This window comes from Syngnathus scovelli, chromosome 18 (assembly GCF_024217435.2).
Source record: "Syngnathus scovelli strain Florida chromosome 18, RoL_Ssco_1.2, whole genome shotgun sequence".
NCBI lineage: Eukaryota > Metazoa > Chordata > Actinopteri > Syngnathiformes > Syngnathidae > Syngnathus > Syngnathus scovelli.
The window spans coordinates 11,030,101-11,049,278 of record NC_090864.1 but is presented as its reverse complement, the minus strand read 5'-3'; the positions used below and the strand labels follow the sequence as shown (position 1 = coordinate 11,049,278).

Here is a 19,178-nt window from a genome sequence, read left to right as displayed (position 1 = left end):
GGCAATGGCCGCAAGAAACGGCAGGCAGGCAGGCAGGCAGGGAGGGAGGGAGGGAAAAGGTGGGGTCTTTTTAACTCCTTTGGAAACTGCGTTAGGGGAATCAGTCGCTGCTGAAAAGAGCAATGGCCCTCTTACTCTTAAAGAGCCGACAGCCTCCACATATCTTTCCAAGGTGATATTGACGGCAAACGGAATAACAGTTTGGGATGTTATCAGAAGTAATGGGGCGGTGGAGATGTAACAATGAACTATCTCCCCTCAGACACTCAGCCAAGGTGGTTAAGGCGGCCTCTCAGGTGCTCAGCAGCATGTGGCAGTACAGAGACTTGCGCTCCCTCTACAAGAAGGTAACACACTGCTGTCATGATGTATACCAAATGCTGTATTCATTCTCAACTTCATATGGACGGTACGTCCATTTATAGAAGCTTAAACAGAGACATCAACAGTTAAAACAGGTTGAACTTGCTAACCCAAACAGCAGCACCTAACTGACAACAGGTTTAACTCTGTTGCTAACCAAAAACAGCAGCACCCGAACCTCCCGGCTCAACTCAAGCGTGTCAAGTCTTGCCGCGTGCAAATGAACAAACATGTATTTACGTAAGTGGAGGAGTTAACGCTCCAGTGAACACTGATGTACTTGCTCCATTGTGTTAAGTGCGTCCATGTTATGTCTTGGAGGAGTGACATACAAGCTAATTTTGAAGGTGAAGTGAGGGCTGAGTCTTAACTACCTCTAAATATCAGCTGGAAGAGGGCTGTTTGTGAAAAAAAATTCTCCTTAGCAATGAATGTGCAGTTGCGTGATGTCAGCAGCAACCTTTGTGCAAACAAGAACGACCACAGCGCAGTTACGTGTGTGCGCAGTTTGTTTGCTGTCTTTGAGGTCAGTCAAAGCTCCAAACTAAAGATCGATGGCTTCTCTGCTTAGAACTGTTAGTACCATGCAGCCAAAAATCAATCATGTGTTTTACAGTGTTTGTTATTTGCAGCCTATTATTGTTGGGCTCTTTTTTGGCACGCCAGGCTGCTTCTTATCACCCATTGAGACTGAATGCTAGTAACACAGTTGGCTACCAGTATACTTGCTTCCCATTCATCGAGAATCTTGTTTGTGCATCATACAACTAGGATGGTTTTAGTGGAGGACTGTTTCTGTGAGCTTGTTTATCTATTTTCCACTCAAGTGCCATTAACAACAACATACAAATGATTGTGTTCTTTTTAAATGACAAATACCTTGTCCTTGCATCTCGGGTAAGTTCAGTTCACAGAGTTTTTAGATTGTCTAACTGCTGCTCACAAAATTGCTTTTAAGAGCTGATGGAAATTGTGCCTGGTAAACAGTTTTACTTTGCTGAAATCCACTCATGGGCTTTATCATCAGGGTCCAGAACTCTACATCCTTCCCTTGCTTGCACATATGAGGTTATGGATCTTTGGGTCAGCCAAAAATCCTGAGCGTTTTGAGACTTGCGTACCCAAATTTTCTCTGAATATGAAGTTTGCGTATGTTTGTCCTCCTGTTTGTTTTTCTCTCTTGTGTTTGACAGTCTCAGTAGAGTTTAGTATTTCCTATAGCAATTCCATCGAACAGAAAAGGGAATTGCAGTAGAGGCAGTGGATGTTAGTTGGCTGAGTACCCATAAATAAGCAACAACTGCATGAAGAGAGCGTCTGAGATGACTTGACAGATCAGTGGTGCCGTAGTCATTAATAAACCAAAGCCTCAATCTGTTTTCAGCAACACTGGTGCTTGACTTAAAGATAAATCATGTTTAAAAAGTCTCCAGTGTGTTTTCAAACGCCGCTTGAACCCAAATTCATTTGGTTTCTATGACTTCTGTCCTCATTTTGTGTTTGCGTTCGTGCTTCACTTGCTCGCAGGGACGCACGCCGCCGCTCCACCATCCGCGTCAACAACAAATGTCCAGTATTGTTCGGTCACAGACTGATGAGCAAAAACAAAGTGACAATGTTTTCTTGATTGGACCGGCAGGACTTAATCAGACCGTACATACTTTTTTGGTCATTTGTGCAAGTGAGCTTTTGCCAGTTGTGATTCCGGATGTGAGAGATGGTCTGTCTAACAAGTGTGGTAGATTCTCAATATGGTCCGGGCTTGTGTAATTGACAGTGTGACTGTGTGTCAGTGTGATATGACAAGGTCTGGAAGGTGTGTGTGTGAGGTCACACTGTGTATGACGCTTTGTATAAACCTGAGTGAGTCCATTTGAAAAAAAAATGTCATAGCGTGCCTCGATATTCTTTTTCACGTCGTTGCGGCAATGAGACAAGCAACACAGTCGCTACATCACAGTTGTTTACTACGGTGGAAGAACTTTGGCTCAAAACTTATTTTCAACTTTTTTTATTTTTCATCCAGGGTAATGATTAGACGAGCAACTTGAAAATGAACTCGCTGTCCTCTTTTATATGAGAAAAGAAACAGCAGGAATGCAATAAAAAAAAAATAATCAAAAGGTGCTGCAATTACTCATTTGGAAGCTAGCGACGGTATTTTAGTCAAGGAAGATAAAGCATGCAAAGGTCAGGTAGAGCATCTGACACAGTGAAAATCTGAAAATTTAAAGATTAAGGTTACGAGAGAAGCATTGAACACACAAACATCCATTTCAGTTGTTAGTGCTACAATCACGTTTTGCCTTGCAGCTGCATGACCTTAAACTAATTCTGCAGCCATAATATGCGGAATAGTTAAACAACACAATCATCTTTTTTTTTTTTTTCCCCCTTCCTGACATTTGCAAGAAGCGGACCAATGTAGACTTATTTTTTTAACCTTAACTTAAAGTTGACCCCTATTGACTTCTGACCCCTGAATAGGGACCAGGTCAGCCAACGAAAAACTCCTGACTGTGAGGCAAACATGCTAATAACGATTTCACCTAATCTGCCTTAAAGCAACCCATACGTATTCTCCTCTAGAATCAATCTTGTGAATTAAATCACCTGAATGTTTAACTATTCCTGGTGTGGCCTGTGCGCGCCCTGAAAGACCCTCGCGGCTCAATCGGAGGTCCCGATGAACGATCCGCATCCACTAGCGGCAGATTGCTCCCATCGCTCACCGCCAAATGCATTCATTATTCAATACTCAGTGACTGTGTTCATTTGAGTAACATGACACTTTGACAGCGTCCAATTGCGTGCTAGCGGCATGTACCATCAGGAGGTTACATGGCTTATAATGAGATGTGTGCTGGCTGGGAGAAAGCGTGAGCTGATAGATACATGATAAGAGTACAGATGGCTGGAATGGATCCACCTTTTGACGCACTGGGTGTCTGAGGATCCACCTTCTATTTGTCTTCATTGCTGCGGCGGGAAAGTCAAGGGAGGACACAGCCTACTTCTTGATCCATTGCTCTGGATGGCTTTCTGCTTGCCTCGCTCATTACTGTCTTGCCATTAAATGGGCTGTCACTTGTGTAACGCTTTTTCTACTTCTTGCTACGTCGCACTGATGAGCAAGTTTCAGTGTTGCTCCTGATGACATGCTCAAGGACACGGTCACAATGGCTGGAGTTTGAACCCCCAACCATTCTAGCACTGAGCCACATCGCCCTCCACTTACTTGCCTCATTCCTCTCTGCTCTCATTACTTGCTGTCATCTTTTGTCCTCCCCTTTCTGCCTCATCTAATTCCTCCTCCTCCTCCTCCTCGCCTGTACTTCCACTTAAATGCTTCAGCCCAGCACCTCCCGACCCCAATGTATGCACGCCAGAAGCCGTTGCTAAGCTCATGCCCCCCAGACAGCAAAGCAATGATGGAGCACATCTCTTATTTTTTTTTCATCATCTACTTGTGGTTTGTATTCAGAGGTAGCCAATTATCTTAATGCTAAATTGAATTGGGTTCCAGCTCTGTGATTGTTGCAGACTATCATAATCCATTTTTGAAAAGTGCTTTGCTCCAATCACTGCTAAACCAATACACACGCATAGAGAAAAGCCATTGGCTCTGCAGTAATTATTCATGCCAACTTGTTGTGTTAAAATGTCCCTGCCAGAAAAGTAATAAGATGATGCTCAGGCTTGATGCAAATGTCTTCAATTGTGTTGGCCAGTTGTGTTGTGGGCGGTTTTCTTTTTCCTGTTCAGAATAATTGTTGATAATGAAAGAGGTGATTGATGTGGTTATGTCAATTTTTGGCACCGAAAGTACATTTCGGAAGGGACAGCAGAAGATAACTACAAAGGACAATTGTTTAAATGAAGCTGTTGCTTTTTTCACAAACTGTTCATCATAAATTTATGATGACTTTTGTTTAAGCTAAAACCTTCTAGTCAATAATAATTCATTTTACATCCTGGGATGGATTTAACTATCTATTGCCTCTGACTTTTTGCTAACCACCTTTTGCCTTGTTTCCATCAAACTGGCTTTTATTAAAGAATCGTACAAAAAGTGTAAAAAAAAATAGTAAAAAGCTTATCATCCAAATAGATTACAACCAGTCGATTTTCAATTGGAATAACATGTCTCAAAATGTTTGAATTTCTACACAGATAGGTGAACATAAACAAAAAATCTCATGCTAATTGTCTCCTCTTGTGTATTTTGACTCCAGGATGGCTACTCCCAGTATCACTTTGTGGGCTCTGCCTCCACAATAGAGCGAGACCGACAGAGACCCTACTCTTCCTCTCGAACTCCCTCTGTATCCCCCATCAGGACGTCTCCAAACAACCGTTCCGGTGAGTAAACAACAAGCAAACATGGTCAAATGTGTGTATGCTGTCAACATCATACCATAATTGCAGCAAAGATATTTATATGCAGTGAAATTCTTCTTCCTGTGAAGTCATTCAAGTTGAGATTTAATATTTAATTTGAACTAAATGTAACCTTGTACCATCTTAGACTGCTTGCAAAGATCACTGGGACCTTGCAGAGTTCACGTTCATTTACAAAAGTCTTCTTTGAACTGTTAAAGTACTAAAAATACAGGGTACAAATGTGTTCTATTTCTGCTTTTTTGAAAGTTGAAATATGGGTTAATAATTTGATCTATTTAACAGAACGTGAGTTTCTTCTCATCTATTTCATTGTACCCCACCAGTGGGTTACATTTGCTACAACGTCATTATTATATTTTTTCATGACTTTAAATTGATGCAACTTTCCAATACATACATTAATAATCATTGAACATTTAGCAGTCAGTTTTCCAAGTTGTGCTGACCGCTCACATACTTAAAGCATGATTACTTTCACTTGAGCCCGTGGCCTTCATGCTTTGCAAAGAGCGCATCAACTGTTAGCATCCGTCGTCAAGGAGCCTTTAGCCGCGCTTTCTCCGCATCAGGCTTAGCAGGCTGATGAGGCAGAAAAGTACTTTTCCTTCCTTCCTTCCTCCCGGCTTAAGGATTCTTCAAGGACCCAGCAAGGGATCCATGTGTGTCTTCATGCATGTATGTGTATGTGGTGACAGCAAAGAGAGGGATGATAAACAGAGTGTGAGAGAAGAATTAGGTATTAAACCACTGTTAATGCAGGGATGAGGCTTTGACCTTGGACGGTGACATTGAAATGTTCGTCAGGTTTGTGCGTATGCGTTGGTGAGGGCTATAATGTCTATTCACCTCTCCTCCACCTTTTTACTCTTCCACTAATCCTTCTTTGTCCCTTTAACGTCTGATCGCGCACACATGAATGCGCATCTGTATCTTCGGCCTGCATATGCTCCATGATTTGGCACCCTGGAGACGCTCAAAAAAGAGGGAGGGGGTAATGATGGTGGAGTGTGTGTGTGTTAGAAGGTTGGGGGAGAAGACAGTTTGGAGGGGAGGTGTTAGGCTGTGCTGCTGGCAGGAAGACAGAGCGAGAAGGAGACCTTTGCATCCAACATGGCTGCCGTGGGGATCCTGCTGTGTTTAGAACTGATAGAACAAGGCTCCCAGCTAGACTGCCACGGTAACCAGGGGTGTTGGCAACATCTCTGTGGGTGTCAGGTCACAGCGCGCTCCCTAAAGGAATCTACCCCAAGGTGTCAAAATGATATTTTTAGTGTTGGAAAAAAAAGTCCTCTCTTCTTGTGTTTATCTTGTGGCCAGAGCTAGTAACGTAATTATCGTTTGAAGAAAAAATGAATTCTGCATTGTGTGACTAATTTAAAACCTTCAAGGCTGTTGTTGGGTAGGAATGGCGTTGCAAGTAGTGACATCACTAGTTTAATGACATATGGCGTTCTAAGCCAACACAAGAAAAAATGAAAGGACGCACTTTCAAATATGTCCCAAAGTAAACGCAATTGCCAGCAAAAGTCGTCAGCACGACTCAGTCTGCACTCAGCAAACATAAGAAATCATCGGTTATGTGGCTATGGAGTGGGTCCTTTGTACGTCATCGTGTTAGCCACCCCAATCGACTGTAGTTCTTTGTAATGTCCTTAACAAGATAAAGCTCTGTTTTTGGATTAAAGTTGGCCTCGCTTCGCTTGTGTGAGCATACAATACAGTCTCTTGTTAAAAACTGGGAGGTAGATAAGAGAGGGTGAATTTTTCTTTTGCTTTTAAATGTCAAGCACAGAAGACTTGAATCGTAATAGGTCGTCCTTTTGTGTTCAAATAAAAAAAAAAGAGAATTTCTAAAGACACTTGAGAAAATCAGTTTTAAAACCTTTATTCTATTTGGGTAGTTTTGCCTCGCTGCTGTCATCATGATATAGGAGGGATGCCAAAGAGAACAAAGGCTCTCTTTTTTTTAGTCCTTATTTTTGAAGTCTTGCATTGAAATGAGGAAAATGTTCCCTTCTATACAAAGGGAGACTTGAAAATGTTATGCACTTACTCATTGTATAAGAGCTCAAATTTGATTGACACGGCATCATTTCCACACATTTAGGGCTTCATGCTATATTCAAAACAATATGCATTTTGCTCTTATCGCTAAATAATGTTCCAAAATCAAATCTCAGGGCATGATGCAGTAAAGTTGCAGTCGCAGTTACCTGCAAAGTCAGACTGGACTGTTCCAGACTGAGTATTTTTAGAGTGTCCTTCACTTTGAAGCCTCTGGCTAATCTTGCAATACATTAATGCACTACACATATGTGGAGTGGTTACAGGAATGTTTAGCTAAGCAAACTGAGGGGGCTGATATTCGGGCGGCCAAGCAGGTAGGTAGGCAGCATTCTGGCAATCCCATGTGTCAAGATAAGAGGGACTGAGTAAGCACTTTGAATATGCTATAAGGGGATTACATGGGGTGTGTGTGTGCGTGCGTGCGTGCGTGCGTGCGTGCGTGCGTGCGTGTGCGAGAGAGAGTGCGAGAGAGCAAAGTGAGAAAAGGGGTGAGGTGGGAGGGAGAGAGACAGACAGACGGAAGTTACCAACATTTAGGGGTAAATCAGCAATTTAAACTATAGTAAGTGCGCTTATGCGTCTGTATGAGTGTGTGCAATGATGCGTTCATGTGTATGAAACTAAAAAGGTAACACAACGACTGGTAAAATATAATCCCCAGAACAGTGTCATAAATCTGTCTGGGTAACCTCCAAACTTTTTCATCAATTTCCATTTGTTAACAATGAGCAGTTTGTAGTTGGTGATCCTATATCCTGACATGGTAAGTGTAAACTAATGATTCCGCACCTTGAAAAGCCAGAATGCATCCACAAATGTGGCCATGCAGAGGTGTGAATTCTCATGCTGTCCTCATTATTTTGCATGTGTGTGCATTGTGCGTGCGTAGCAAGCGCTCCGGCCTCTCCAAGAGAGATGGTGAGTCTAAAGGAACGCAAGATGGACTACGATTCCACGGCAACCAACGCCGGTTTCCATAGCAACAAAGGCGAGCACACTTCCCGGAAAGATGGCATGGCAGGTGTGTACGAGTATCAGTGTGAGCGCACGTGTGTGTTTTGTGGGTCGTTCTTTTCAGCCACTCGCATTGTTGTCGGTTTTTTGGAAAGCTCTTTGTGTTTTTGTTTGGTTCGTACGTCATCACTTTTCTCTCTTTTAGCATCTTTGCTGTCTTTCTTTTCGTCTTAGTTCCTTGAGGTGTATGTTTTTCATCTTTTTAGGCACTCTGCACGTAAATGTCATTAATAATCTCTTTTTTCCCATTTAAGTGTCCTGTGGAACATCAACATTGTTCCGAAACTCATACCTGACTAGCAGTGATGATATCAAGCCAATTCAGGTGAGTTAAATTTGTTTTTTTTGAATGCATTTCTACAGCCTGTCAAATAAAAATGTAACACAAACAGAAGAGCAACACGACAATATAGTAGACCTTGTCATTCACAGATTTGTTTTTTAATGTATTTTGTATGACAATGCAACAGATGTGCATGTTCAAATGAATACGCAGCATGTGGCCACCACTCTTTTCCTTTGGGGTTTATCTCCACTGCCTGAAAGCCTTCTCTCCCATCACCTCACCTTCCACCTCCCTCCATACCTCCCTTTGTTGCTCTTCAACCACCCACGACCCCTTGCATCCTCAACAGGCCCCAGTTCAGCCCTGCACTATACCCCCGCAGCCTCAACAGGACAGTCCGTCAACAGCCATGCTAAAAGACTACGACCACTACCCACCCCCTCCCTCCTTCCCCCAGCCTCTGCCTCCACAGCCGCCCCCTCACAGCCAGAGCAGGAGCTTCGACGAGGCTTACTTTGAGGAACAGGGACCGCCTCCGCCGACCCAGCCCCAGCCGCAGGTCCAAGCACAGGCCCAACCCCAGCAGCCTCCCAGCACCGCCGGGCCTCCCCGGGACCCCCGGGAGGACCTGCGCATGCATCTGGGCCTCAAGTCCACTGGCAACTATGTAGACTTCTATTCAGCCTCGCGGCCATACAGCGAACTGAACTACGAGACCAGCCACTATCCAGCCTCGCCTGACTCATGGGTCTAATTAGACTGAGGAGGATGATGATGATGATGATGTTGATGATGATTTAAAAATGTCTCTGTATGTCGAGGGGATCTTTTTTTTTTCCAAGCACATCAAGTTTGCATAGTAGTCTTGAACACCCTGACAAGGACTTTGTATGCTCTCTCAAAACAAAAAGCAAGAAAGAGTCATCGTCAGGTCAAGTGACAAACAGTGCATGTGCATGCATTTTTTTTCTTTTTTGGTTTAACCACAGCTCACTTTGTCTTGAGTCTCAGCCCCGCTCAACTGAGTGAGTGCAAGGCGTGCAAAGAGCCAAAAACACAGTGGGCAGAATAAATAGAGAAAGAAAGCAAAGAAAGGGAGATGACTAAAGAAGAAGAGACAAGCGAGGGATGACTGTATAATGGCGATGGAATGAGTAAAGGCTTTTATTCGCGGGAGGAGTCGTGACCTTTAGTTGAAGGCAGCGAGAGCAGGAGAGGATGACTTGCACGAGGCTTCTGGAGGAGGTCAGGAAAAATGGAAGCACATGAGGAGAAAAGTGGGTCTTTTCCACTTCATCTAAACGTAGCACTGATTCGAACCCCTGCTTTGCGTCTGGATTTATTTTAAAGGAATGTCATTATTTTTTTCTACTTTTTTAGATTTTTCAAGATGTCATTTTATGAATTGCTGATGTAACTGTGCGCACACTTTTTTTCCCCCATGCATTTGTTTTTAAGAGAAAAGCAGTCGAAAAAAATATTGAAACTAACACAAGACGCAGACTTCATCACCGCGGTGGAAGTCAGCACAATCCCAGCTTTGCAGTATTTGTGATTGTCGACCTTCATCCAATTGAATATTTTGGTGCAAAATGGAAATGCACACGTGCAGAGAGTTGTTCAATTCCGAAGCAAGAAGTGCTTTTTCACTGCCTAAAAACAAAAAAAAACAAAAAAACAAAAAAAACATTTCCAAGCACAGTGTGTGTGTTTGGGAAGGTTCGTCTTGTCTTTAGCGGGGAGCATCATCACTTCGTCGGGAGTAAATATTGTACAAGCCAATGTAAACTAAAGTGACAAAGGACAAGAAAAGCTTGCCGAACTTTGACCCCTGGATGACTTTAAAAGGGACTTTCTGTCTCGGTTTCCAGACACTGACTGGATGTCTCGCTCTGCAGTTTGTAACTTTTTTGTGGCTATGCCCCCTGATGTGGATATTGCTGGGAACTGTGGGTAACTTCCCTTCGATGTGCTGTCCTTGGTGTCAGCTGAGCAAATGTGGGCGCGTGTGGGGATGAGTGTGCGTTTGTGTGCATGTCGGTGACAGAATGCGTGGCCTGTGCGTAGACACATTAACTCGGGTGAGCGTATTTATGCATGCATGTGTGAAGTAGTGTGCGTATGCCTCTGTTGTGTGTCTGTGTGCGCGGGTGTGGGTTTCTGTACAAAACAGTGTCCACGCAAGGCATTCCTACCGACAGTCAGTCTGGTTTTGCTAATCACGGTCAAATCACTAGAATGAATTGTTAATATAGAATGATAAATCTATAAATATATGAATATAAATATATAATTTTTATGTGCAGATATCCGTGTCACTGAAACGCAACCAATGTTTGCAGAGGGAAAAAAAAAATAACATGACGTGGTGTACAAACAGAACTTTAGTTCATTTGCTCTAATCGTGGAAACTGCGGCTCCCTGGCGCCGTGCCCGCCCGCCCGTCCTTCCCCTGGATGGAACTAAAGAGAAATCCTACCTGAAGATGCTCAGGCTCTGGTGCGAGTTGTGTGTTGTTGTGTATCCATGCTTCTTAAATGACCCTGCTGAGAAAGGACCGTACTTGAACACAAGGAGAAATCATAATTAAAAAAAAAAGACTCTTTCCAAAAATGTCGTTGAGTCTTTTTATGTGAGTTGAAGTGGTGGACAAAGATTGGTGCACTTATACTACTTTTCCAAGAGCTGCTCTTTTCCACTAGCTGCTCAAAGCCAAGCTAAAAGATCACCTAAAAGTGGCTACGTTTACACGGCTGAAATCTCTTCTGAACATGAAGCATTTTTATTCCGATCAGGCTTTTTAATCCGAATAAATGCATCCATGTAAACATAGCCAGTGTTTGCTGTTCACTGTTATGATGAGTTCCAAGGCAAATTTCATAAATATGCATGCGCTCACCACAACAAGATAATTATTAGGTACAGTATCCAATTATATAAAATAAGAGGTTTGTAAAATTGGTCTCATTTACAAGTACTAATTTTCAGTTTAACAATGTCAAAGAGGAATTGCATCATGATTTCGTGCTTGCAGTGGTGCAGAAATGAACTGTTAATAATAAAATAAATAAAACTATATAAAAATAATAATAATATATTTGGCTTATTTTTATCTTGGAGAGAAAACGGTCTGGTGGGTGAATTTCACAATCAATGTATTTCTCTAGTTGTGTCATGAACAGCTGAGGTCACTGTGACATTTCTTCTCAGATTCCAAAGTCTAGGACTTTGAAAGTCTCAATAGTTGTTAACTGATGTAGATATGTTGAAACATCATGGTCCATGTCTAAATACAGTAATGTCATTTTGCATTGCCTTTGGACAGATTTTTCCATCAAGCAGCACTGTGAACATCTTGATCAGCTCCTAAACATAATTAATGGGAGCTTGACTGACAGGCTTTGTGGGAACATTTAATGTGGCTGTGCTTTGTATATCACTGTTGCTTCCTCTGATAAAAACCTAATATACTTACGCGGCATGGCAGTTAGCCATGTCGGAACACGATGGGGGAGCTTATATTTCACTTTGATGCTGGCGTGGAGTGACAGCTCGGCGTTGCGGTCTGAGAGATGCTGCTAATAACAAGGCCCAAATTACCATGGTGACAGACTTACCCTCGATACAGCAATGCTTATTCTTTAATCATGGTTGACAGAAAAACTGAAGAAGTAATGACAAGTTCTTTTTTTTTGCTGCAAAAGTAGTTTTCTAATTTTAAAGGAAGCACTAAAGCCAAAACTAGACTTAACCGGTTAATATTTGAGTTCAAATACGATGCTACATGTTCTCGTACGAGCCGGCTGCAGAAATTGGGCACTCTTGAGTCATGTAGAACTTTTCCCTTTTCACCCCCCCCCGTTCTCGTTAAAAGGTTTCTGGTTCAAACATTTTTCGCTCTTAGGTTTTCACCCAGACCCCCTTAGATGTGCATCTTCTGCATTTTTTTTTTCTTGACACTTGGAAGCAACACCGACAGCCTTTGATCAGCAGCACCTTTAAGGTGGAATGAGGAGCACTTTAGTAAACAGACACTTATTTATGCATTCAGCAGATCTGAAACAGCATGTGGTTAGCATTTATGAGCAGACATTTGCCGAGATGAAGTGTTAATATTGACTATTATCTTTGCACTGCTGTTTGTCAATGCTCCGTTTTGTTTCATGATTTGTTTTGTTGTTGCCGTTGGTTCCATTCTGGGGATGATTAAACAGAAAAGCTTGAAGGAAATGAAAATTCCCAACAAAACAGGAGATAGCTTTAAAAATGAGGCTGTTATTGGTTCTTCACTGTCAACAAGAGGTAAGTTTAATGTGTGTATGGGGGTGTGAGGCTGAGTGCAATTTCTCTCTATTGTTTTGATGACGTTTAAGATTGCTGTTTGGAGCGACGGTATTCACACCAGGTAATTACTTTTGATTGCCAGCATATTCCGTTTAATAACCACCCTTTCTGGTCTAGCTCTCCATTCTTTAGAGGCAAGCACTCAGTTGACTCGATTACAAATATTTTTCCAAACATGGCTCTTCATGCATGTAAGTCATGCTGCAGGAAAGCCAGCTGTCTCCTGCAGAGATGGGTGTATGCGTGCACCCCTCGTGTGCATGCCTGTCCAAGGCGCGATTTTCGTGCATTTGAGGGAGCACGTGCATGCAGGTGCGTGAACCTGTCAGCTTGAGCAAAAGCATTCACCTGTGACGTCCTCATTCTGTCTTTCTCCAAGACGTCGACCGAGTGCCCCTCCTCTCTAAGGCCCCGACACACGCGGTTATCAACCATGGGCAGGTGTTGAGATCGCTGACTTCTGAAAAGGATTCCACCCGGAGCTGCTTTAATGTACACCGTGGAGTTACACTCTTGAGTAAATGACTGCTCTCCGCTCTGAGTTGCAACTCTTTATATGACATCTGAGAGGAAAAGGTCAAGGAGAACATGGAGGGAGTGCCCAAAATGGCACATAAAGGAAAGCAGAGGTAATGGTGGAGCTTTAGATGGAGCTCTGTGTTATTTTTCTGCTTCAGGGACATGACAGACCATTCCCACAGTGCTCACATCTGGAGAGTAAAAGGAATTGAAGTGCTACTTTTCTTTTACATGAACACAATTGTCAACGGAATTTTCATGGGACACAGCAAAGAATGGGTGGCTAATCATGTAATGTAATCCTCAATGCAAGCTATTGTGTAAAGTACGATTTCTTTCGTGGACATGTTTACTGTACATGATTAATGAGAAAGTGCCAGATGGATGTGTCACTCAGTGCTGATTGACTGTATCGGTAAGTTTAAAAGTAATGTCTCTCTCTGCTTGACGTATTCCCTGCTGATGTGTTGTCAGTAAAAATCACATCATAATCAACTTGTCTTGTTGAATCAGAGTTTTAGTTTTAAAATTACTAGCACATAATAGAACACTGTTCCCAATTCATTGTCCTGACCTGTATGCGAACCCCTGGCCTTTTGATTTGGTGTCAGCACTCTCCTCAGGGGACAGTCTTCTTCCAATTTAGGCCCAATATTTTGTCAAGACTGCCACTAACGCTGTGCCGTGCAATTTTCAGCTGTATTCAATGGTACATGTCTTAATTAATGGACTACTTTAAGCTGATGCTGAGACAGAATAAAACTCAAGTAAAGCAATATAGTGCATTGCAATGCAAGAAGAAAATTTAGAAAATATTTACTATATATAATATTTGCAAATTTTTTAACGTGGATTTAAAAATGCTGCAACACGGACTTTCAGCACTTTCTCATTAAATATGGAAAATGTTTTTACCTTGTATTGCTTTACTCTTTTTCTGTCAATAAAGTTTTGTCAATATACGTCGTACGTCATGACGCAGGCTGAACACGTGACGTCATGACGCATCGTTCCTAAACAATCCTCAGGAAAAAGCCACGTTGACGACTCTGGACTGGAGTTCCGTCTTCAATTCAGGCCAGAATAAAGCAAGAAGATTCAAGTGTATGCTGTGATTTGTCATCGACGTACTTTGGAACCTCAAGTATGTCGTCTCCACCGAAAGAAAAGATCGAAACCAGGGGTGGACACCCTCCTGCAGGTAAAGCTACTACTGGTTGTTTTTATTTACAGTCTATGCTGCTCGTCAAGGCCTATTGTTTCTACTTGTGTGTAATTAGCTTTAATGCACTTAAATAGCCACATACTCATGAAAACAAATCACTTATCAACAAATGACAACCTTAGTTTTGTGTTCGTGGTCGACAATTCACTCGGTTGTATGCATTCCTTATTTCTCCGGTGTTTTTACAACCGGAAGGACGAGTGATGCCACATGAACGTCTCAAATCACAGCACGCATTTGTAATTATCACTATTATTTAGATGCGTGTGACAAGAGCGTAGTGACACTGTTGCAGTGGTGACGTGGAGGTCAGTAAGCAGCCAGGTCCGTGGACAGACTGACAGACAGACAGACATAACGTGTACGTGGACAGGCCATGGCGGCCTCAGCAGCTGCACTGATAACACAGTCAGATAAGGTGACATTCCAATGTCAGCTCTTTTGAGTTCAAAGGTCACTGTCAAGTACGAATTGCTGCAATGCACATGCTATGATTTTAAGGAAAATACTTTCTCCCTTCTCAGTGAGTGGTACATTCTTAAACATGGTCAAAGTGGTACTCACAGCAGCAACTTGAATTAGCAAACTCAGTTTTTTTCAGTTTCCATTCTGAAATTAGGGAAGGCGCCTGTGCAAGCAAATTGCAGGCACTCTAGAGCCCTGCTGCATGTAAACGTCGTCACCAATGCTGTAAGATTTGTGATTGGATAAGCGACTTTTTTTTTAACATTTGTTGCAGCCCACAGGATGAACTATTCACTCCCCCTCATGACTAAAAATGTCTTCCTGAAACATGTTTATGTTGCAGTCAAGGCCGGGGGTATGAGGATAGTGCAGAAGCACCAGGCGACTCCTGTTCCTGAACCCCCACCAAAAGATGACGATGAAGAGCAGTATGTGAGCAGTAGGTAAGCCTAACTAAAATGCACAAACACTTCTAACATAGTCCAACACTATTTTTCCTCCGAGTATAATAGTGAATAGTATAAATTGGGTGCAGGTGGTATATTCACATGCTGCATTATCAGGTTGTGTGCTGATGAGAGCTGACAACCGCTGCCCAGCAGAGGTATTTACCATCAGTTCAGTAATTTTATGCATATTTTTTTTGGTCACACTCAATTATATGCACTCACCATCCATAGCATTAGATACACCTGAGCAAACTAAAAAACTATATATATACGTATCTGCCTCCGCCAAGATAATAATGCTGACTTTTGATAGACTGAGCTGCATCGTTCAGAGATCTGTTTGTAATATTTTAGCCTTCTTGTGGAGTAAAATCGGGTATGCATATCTGGAGAAATGCAGTGATTATTTTTTTTTTTTCAACAGTTATCTCCTCAAAGTGAGATTCAAAAAATAAATATATATATTACTTATATATATAGTATAATCTCTAGGCTGTTGTGCACTTCCTCACTTGGGTGTGCCACAGGATATGTAGTCATAGTGTCAAACTCAAGGCCCCGGGGGCCAGATACGGCCCGCCACATCATTTTATGTGGCCCGCGAAGACAAATTGTGCATCAAATTCGTGTGTCATTATTAGAATTGCAAATTGTCTTCACTTTTAATATCTTTTTTTTTAAATATTTGACCAGTTTTTACTCGTCTGATTTGAAAATGAGTTATTTGTCAGTTTGTTTTGTAGCTTTTACTGTATATAACATGAGGATACATTAATCTGGGTTGACAGTCATAATGGCCCTCCGAAAGAAGCTATGACTACAATGCGGCCCGTGAAAAAAAAAAGAGTTTGACACCCCCTCTTTAGAGTCTAAAGAGAGAAAGGAAAAAATGTGTATAGTAAGTGGGTTTAAAAGGAAAATGGCTCTTCTCTTTGTCCACAAAAAAAGTTGGTGTGTAGAGCCATAGTTGCACTCCATCAATAAAACCCCCGCTCGAACTGTTCCCTCCATGAGTCACACTGATGGACGTCAAGCAGGTGGCTAGTGGGTAAATTTCACATCAGCTGCGGCCACTGAAGCGTTGTAGTCAGGGGAGCACCTGCCCAAACCAATCTTGCCCAGATGGACAGATGGGGCAAAGGGAGGTGGAGTGATGGCGAGCCCTGTTTACATGGCAGATGAGGAGGAAAGTTGAGGATCAGAAGAACACAAAAGGTCAGCTCCGTGTAAGAAAATATTACAGAAGCCAAGGGTTTATCACGTGTTTGATTTTGTTTTTCTCTCTCTCTCTCTTCTGAGTTAAAGTTAAGTGGCGAGATGCCGACAAGTGAAGAAAGTGCAGCATGTGTTAGTTTCTATGGCAACCGCCTCCTTGCCCACGGCAACAAACTTTCTGCACTGCAGAAGCACGGCGCTGTGGGTGGGTCGAAGAGTTGCTGCTTACAAAAAAAAATATGTATATAATGACATATTTTACTCTTTGAACTCTGAGTGTTGTATTAACATCCTGACTTTCCTCTCTCACCCTCAGACTCTCTTTCTCATGCTCTCTTTCTTGAGGCAAAAGTCCACAGTTCTCTGCTTCCCCCTGCAGGCTCTGCACACCAACATTTAGTCCAAAAAAGATGTCCTAAAAATGTTTTTCATCAAATGTCAATTCAGTAGCTTAGGTAGTAATCGGTGGAATTGAATGAAACTAATTAGTCATAGGTTTGGGTAATTGGACTCTAATCATAGCTCTTATTTACAGGCTCCCACTGATTTTTTTAAATTGGTCAAATTCATGTTCTAAAACTAGGAACTTAAAAAGACAAATGAATGGCACCTGGAATCAGTAAAAAAAAAAAAAAATCCTCATATTTTTCACTTCAATGAATTTCAATTGCTACGTATACTATTGTTAAAGGTTCCTAAATGTCTTTGAGGGGGATTTCTGAAGGCAGTCACCATTACCGCGGGGTGACGAGGCTGTTAAATTAGACGGCGGCGGCGGCGGCGCTCGTTTGTCACGTCAAGGTCAAGGCGTGCGCTCGTTTCGTTCATCTTTTCTTCTGCCGTCATCCCTTTCTTTTTGTCTACGCTCACCCACCCACCTCCAGCCTCCTCTGTGATGATCCATTATTATTGTTATGAAGGTGTTTGGCTCCGCGTGTCCTTCTGTGCCCTTTCGGCACCCTTCGGCCTGCTACAAAACATTTTGTATACTTTGCTTTTCTCTTGTTTTCAGTCCACCCAAGGCCCCGGTGATTGTGTCTGGAGTGGTTACCAAGGTAACACGCACATTTATTCAGAGATTTAATATTAATGTAGTGGAAATATAAGTGCTTGTAATCTTACAATGAGTTTGTATGGAATATAACTGAATGAAATTCTAACTTGATAGTCATAATGAATAATGAGAGAAACATAAGAGAAGAAAACTGGAGCAGTGAGATTCATGATTTTATTTTTTTTATTAAAATACTCCATTCCTCTTTGAAATAGCAAAGTCCCTCTCTAATCCAATTTGTGATGAGACTTTTTTTTTTTTTTAATATCAGTAAGAGTTTGCGGCTGCAGAGCAGATGGCGGCTTTCCCGTTACCCTTCCCACACTTGGATTCTTGTAACATTTCCTATTTGCTTGTGACATCCTTTTGGCTGATGGTTTCAGGGCGATAAGGACTTCACCCCGGCTGCTGCCCAGGTGGCGCACCAGAAGCCCCAGCCTGGCATCCCCAAGCTGCCCCCCTCTCAGCACATCAACCAGCACATCCATCAACCCCGCAAGTGAGCCGGGCGCTCGCTATGCTGTGGCCATGCTAACTCCACCAGTCGGCCTTCCCAATTGAACACGGTTTCCTGCTCGGCACACGTCCTTTGAATGATCGGTCGTATTATTATTTTTTTTTCTTTTCTTGTTTTTGTTAACTGTTGTGTGATGTGGAAGTTGTCTGTAGCGGTGGCCTAATACCAGTATTGCCATTGTTTCAATCCAGTCCTTATAAGTTGCCTGGCATCGGTGCTGCGCTAATTGTCTTGCGCTTTTGTCTCCTTTAAGTTCAATCTTTTTGAAAGTCATAATTGATGTAGCTCACACGAATCAATACAATAATAGACCTGTGAACTAATTAATAAGATGAAAGGCTTTGTACATACAACAGACCAAAAGACCCTAACAGCAAATCATAGAGGCCACGTGTTTTGGATAATATAACAAAAAAGGCAAAACGCAAAAATATTTTCATAGCCAGACAGTTGCCACATTGCACGACAGCCACAAAAAAGAAAATGAGCGAGCGGTATAACCAATAAACATTCCGGCAGTGCACCCACTAATTGGTCGGATTCTAATTAAGGCAAGATTCCTTTGAACTGAATTATTAGTGTCTTAAAATAATTGCGTATCAACTGCTTAGTTAGCTGTGTCAACTGTTAACTATATGGCTTTTGCATCCTCCTCATCACTGCAGTGTTATTCATGGCGTCTGCACACGCAAACTGCTTCAAGCAAAGATAATCCAGCAGTGCCTGCATACTTTTTCTTTTTATTTCAGCAGCTAATGAAGCCAAATCCTTTGTGAGTGTATGTATACCTGATATCAAAAGCAACAAGTATGCATGCTGGGTTTTTTTGGAGTCCCCGCCCCCCCCATGTTGTTGAAGCTTTAACAGACCAAGGCCTGGATAGAGCACGCTAAACAAAGCCCTGCTGCCCTAAAAAAGCAGATATGTAAATTGAAGATTACAAAAGTAGGATCATAATGAAAAAAAAAGTACATTCCATCTTTTTGGTTGTGTGCTAGTGTTCATTTTAGCACAAGATTGGTGTGTTTTAAACATATCAGGACACCATGCACTTATGCTGATTGGTCACAGCACTAATGTTCAGGAAGTAAAAGATGTCTACACTCTTTGCGATGAATCAGAAGTAATTTCCTTTTGAAATGAAGAATTTCACTGTTGCTGTCTTTCACATTTCTCTTTGAGTTACATCTTCAAATGTTTCAACTGGAGTTTGGTATTGGTTGTGCTTGTCATAGTAAATAAAGATATAGAGAATC

General features: G+C 42.1%; 2 protein-coding genes across 4 annotated transcripts in view; both read left to right on the top strand.

Annotated features, from left to right (window-relative positions):
* The window catches only part of ctnnd2a (catenin (cadherin-associated protein), delta 2a), a 116,321-nt gene extending 107,066 nt beyond the window's left edge, over nucleotides 1-9,255 (top strand). For 2 of the 3 annotated variants that reach the window (XM_049749669.2, XM_049749670.2), the window contains exons 21-25: nucleotides 263-347; nucleotides 4,599-4,725; nucleotides 7,724-7,855; nucleotides 8,103-8,173; nucleotides 8,484-9,255. In XM_049749669.2, coding sequence (XP_049605626.1) covers nucleotides 263-347; nucleotides 4,599-4,725; nucleotides 7,724-7,855; nucleotides 8,103-8,173; nucleotides 8,484-8,888 — 820 coding nt within the window. In that variant the 3' untranslated portion in view covers nucleotides 8,889-9,255. The remainder of the gene's footprint in view (nucleotides 1-262; nucleotides 348-4,598; nucleotides 4,726-7,723; nucleotides 7,856-8,102; nucleotides 8,174-8,483) is intronic. The other variant, XM_049749671.2, reaches the window with a different exon arrangement.
* A 4,737-nt stretch (nucleotides 9,256-13,992) lies between these two features.
* Nucleotides 13,993-19,178, top strand: dap (death-associated protein). The gene is made up of 4 exons (XM_049749685.1): nucleotides 13,993-14,198; nucleotides 15,031-15,130; nucleotides 17,364-17,406; nucleotides 17,789-19,178. The coding sequence occupies exons 1-4, from the start codon at nucleotides 14,144-14,146 to the stop codon at nucleotides 17,906-17,908; spliced, it is 318 nt and encodes a 105-aa protein (XP_049605642.1). The 5' UTR covers nucleotides 13,993-14,143; the 3' UTR covers nucleotides 17,909-19,178.

Coding starts and splice junctions, on each gene's coding strand:
- dap (XM_049749685.1), top strand. CDS start 14,144: ATGTCGTCTCCACCGAAAGAAAAGATCGAAACCAGGGGTGGACACCCT. Junction 14,199..15,030: donor GGGTGGACACCCTCCTGCAG/GTAAAGCTACTA, acceptor TTTATGTTGCAG/TCAAGGCCGGGGGTATGAGG. Junction 17,407..17,788: donor TGTCTGGAGTGGTTACCAAG/GTAACACGCACA, acceptor TGATGGTTTCAG/GGCGATAAGGACTTCACCCC.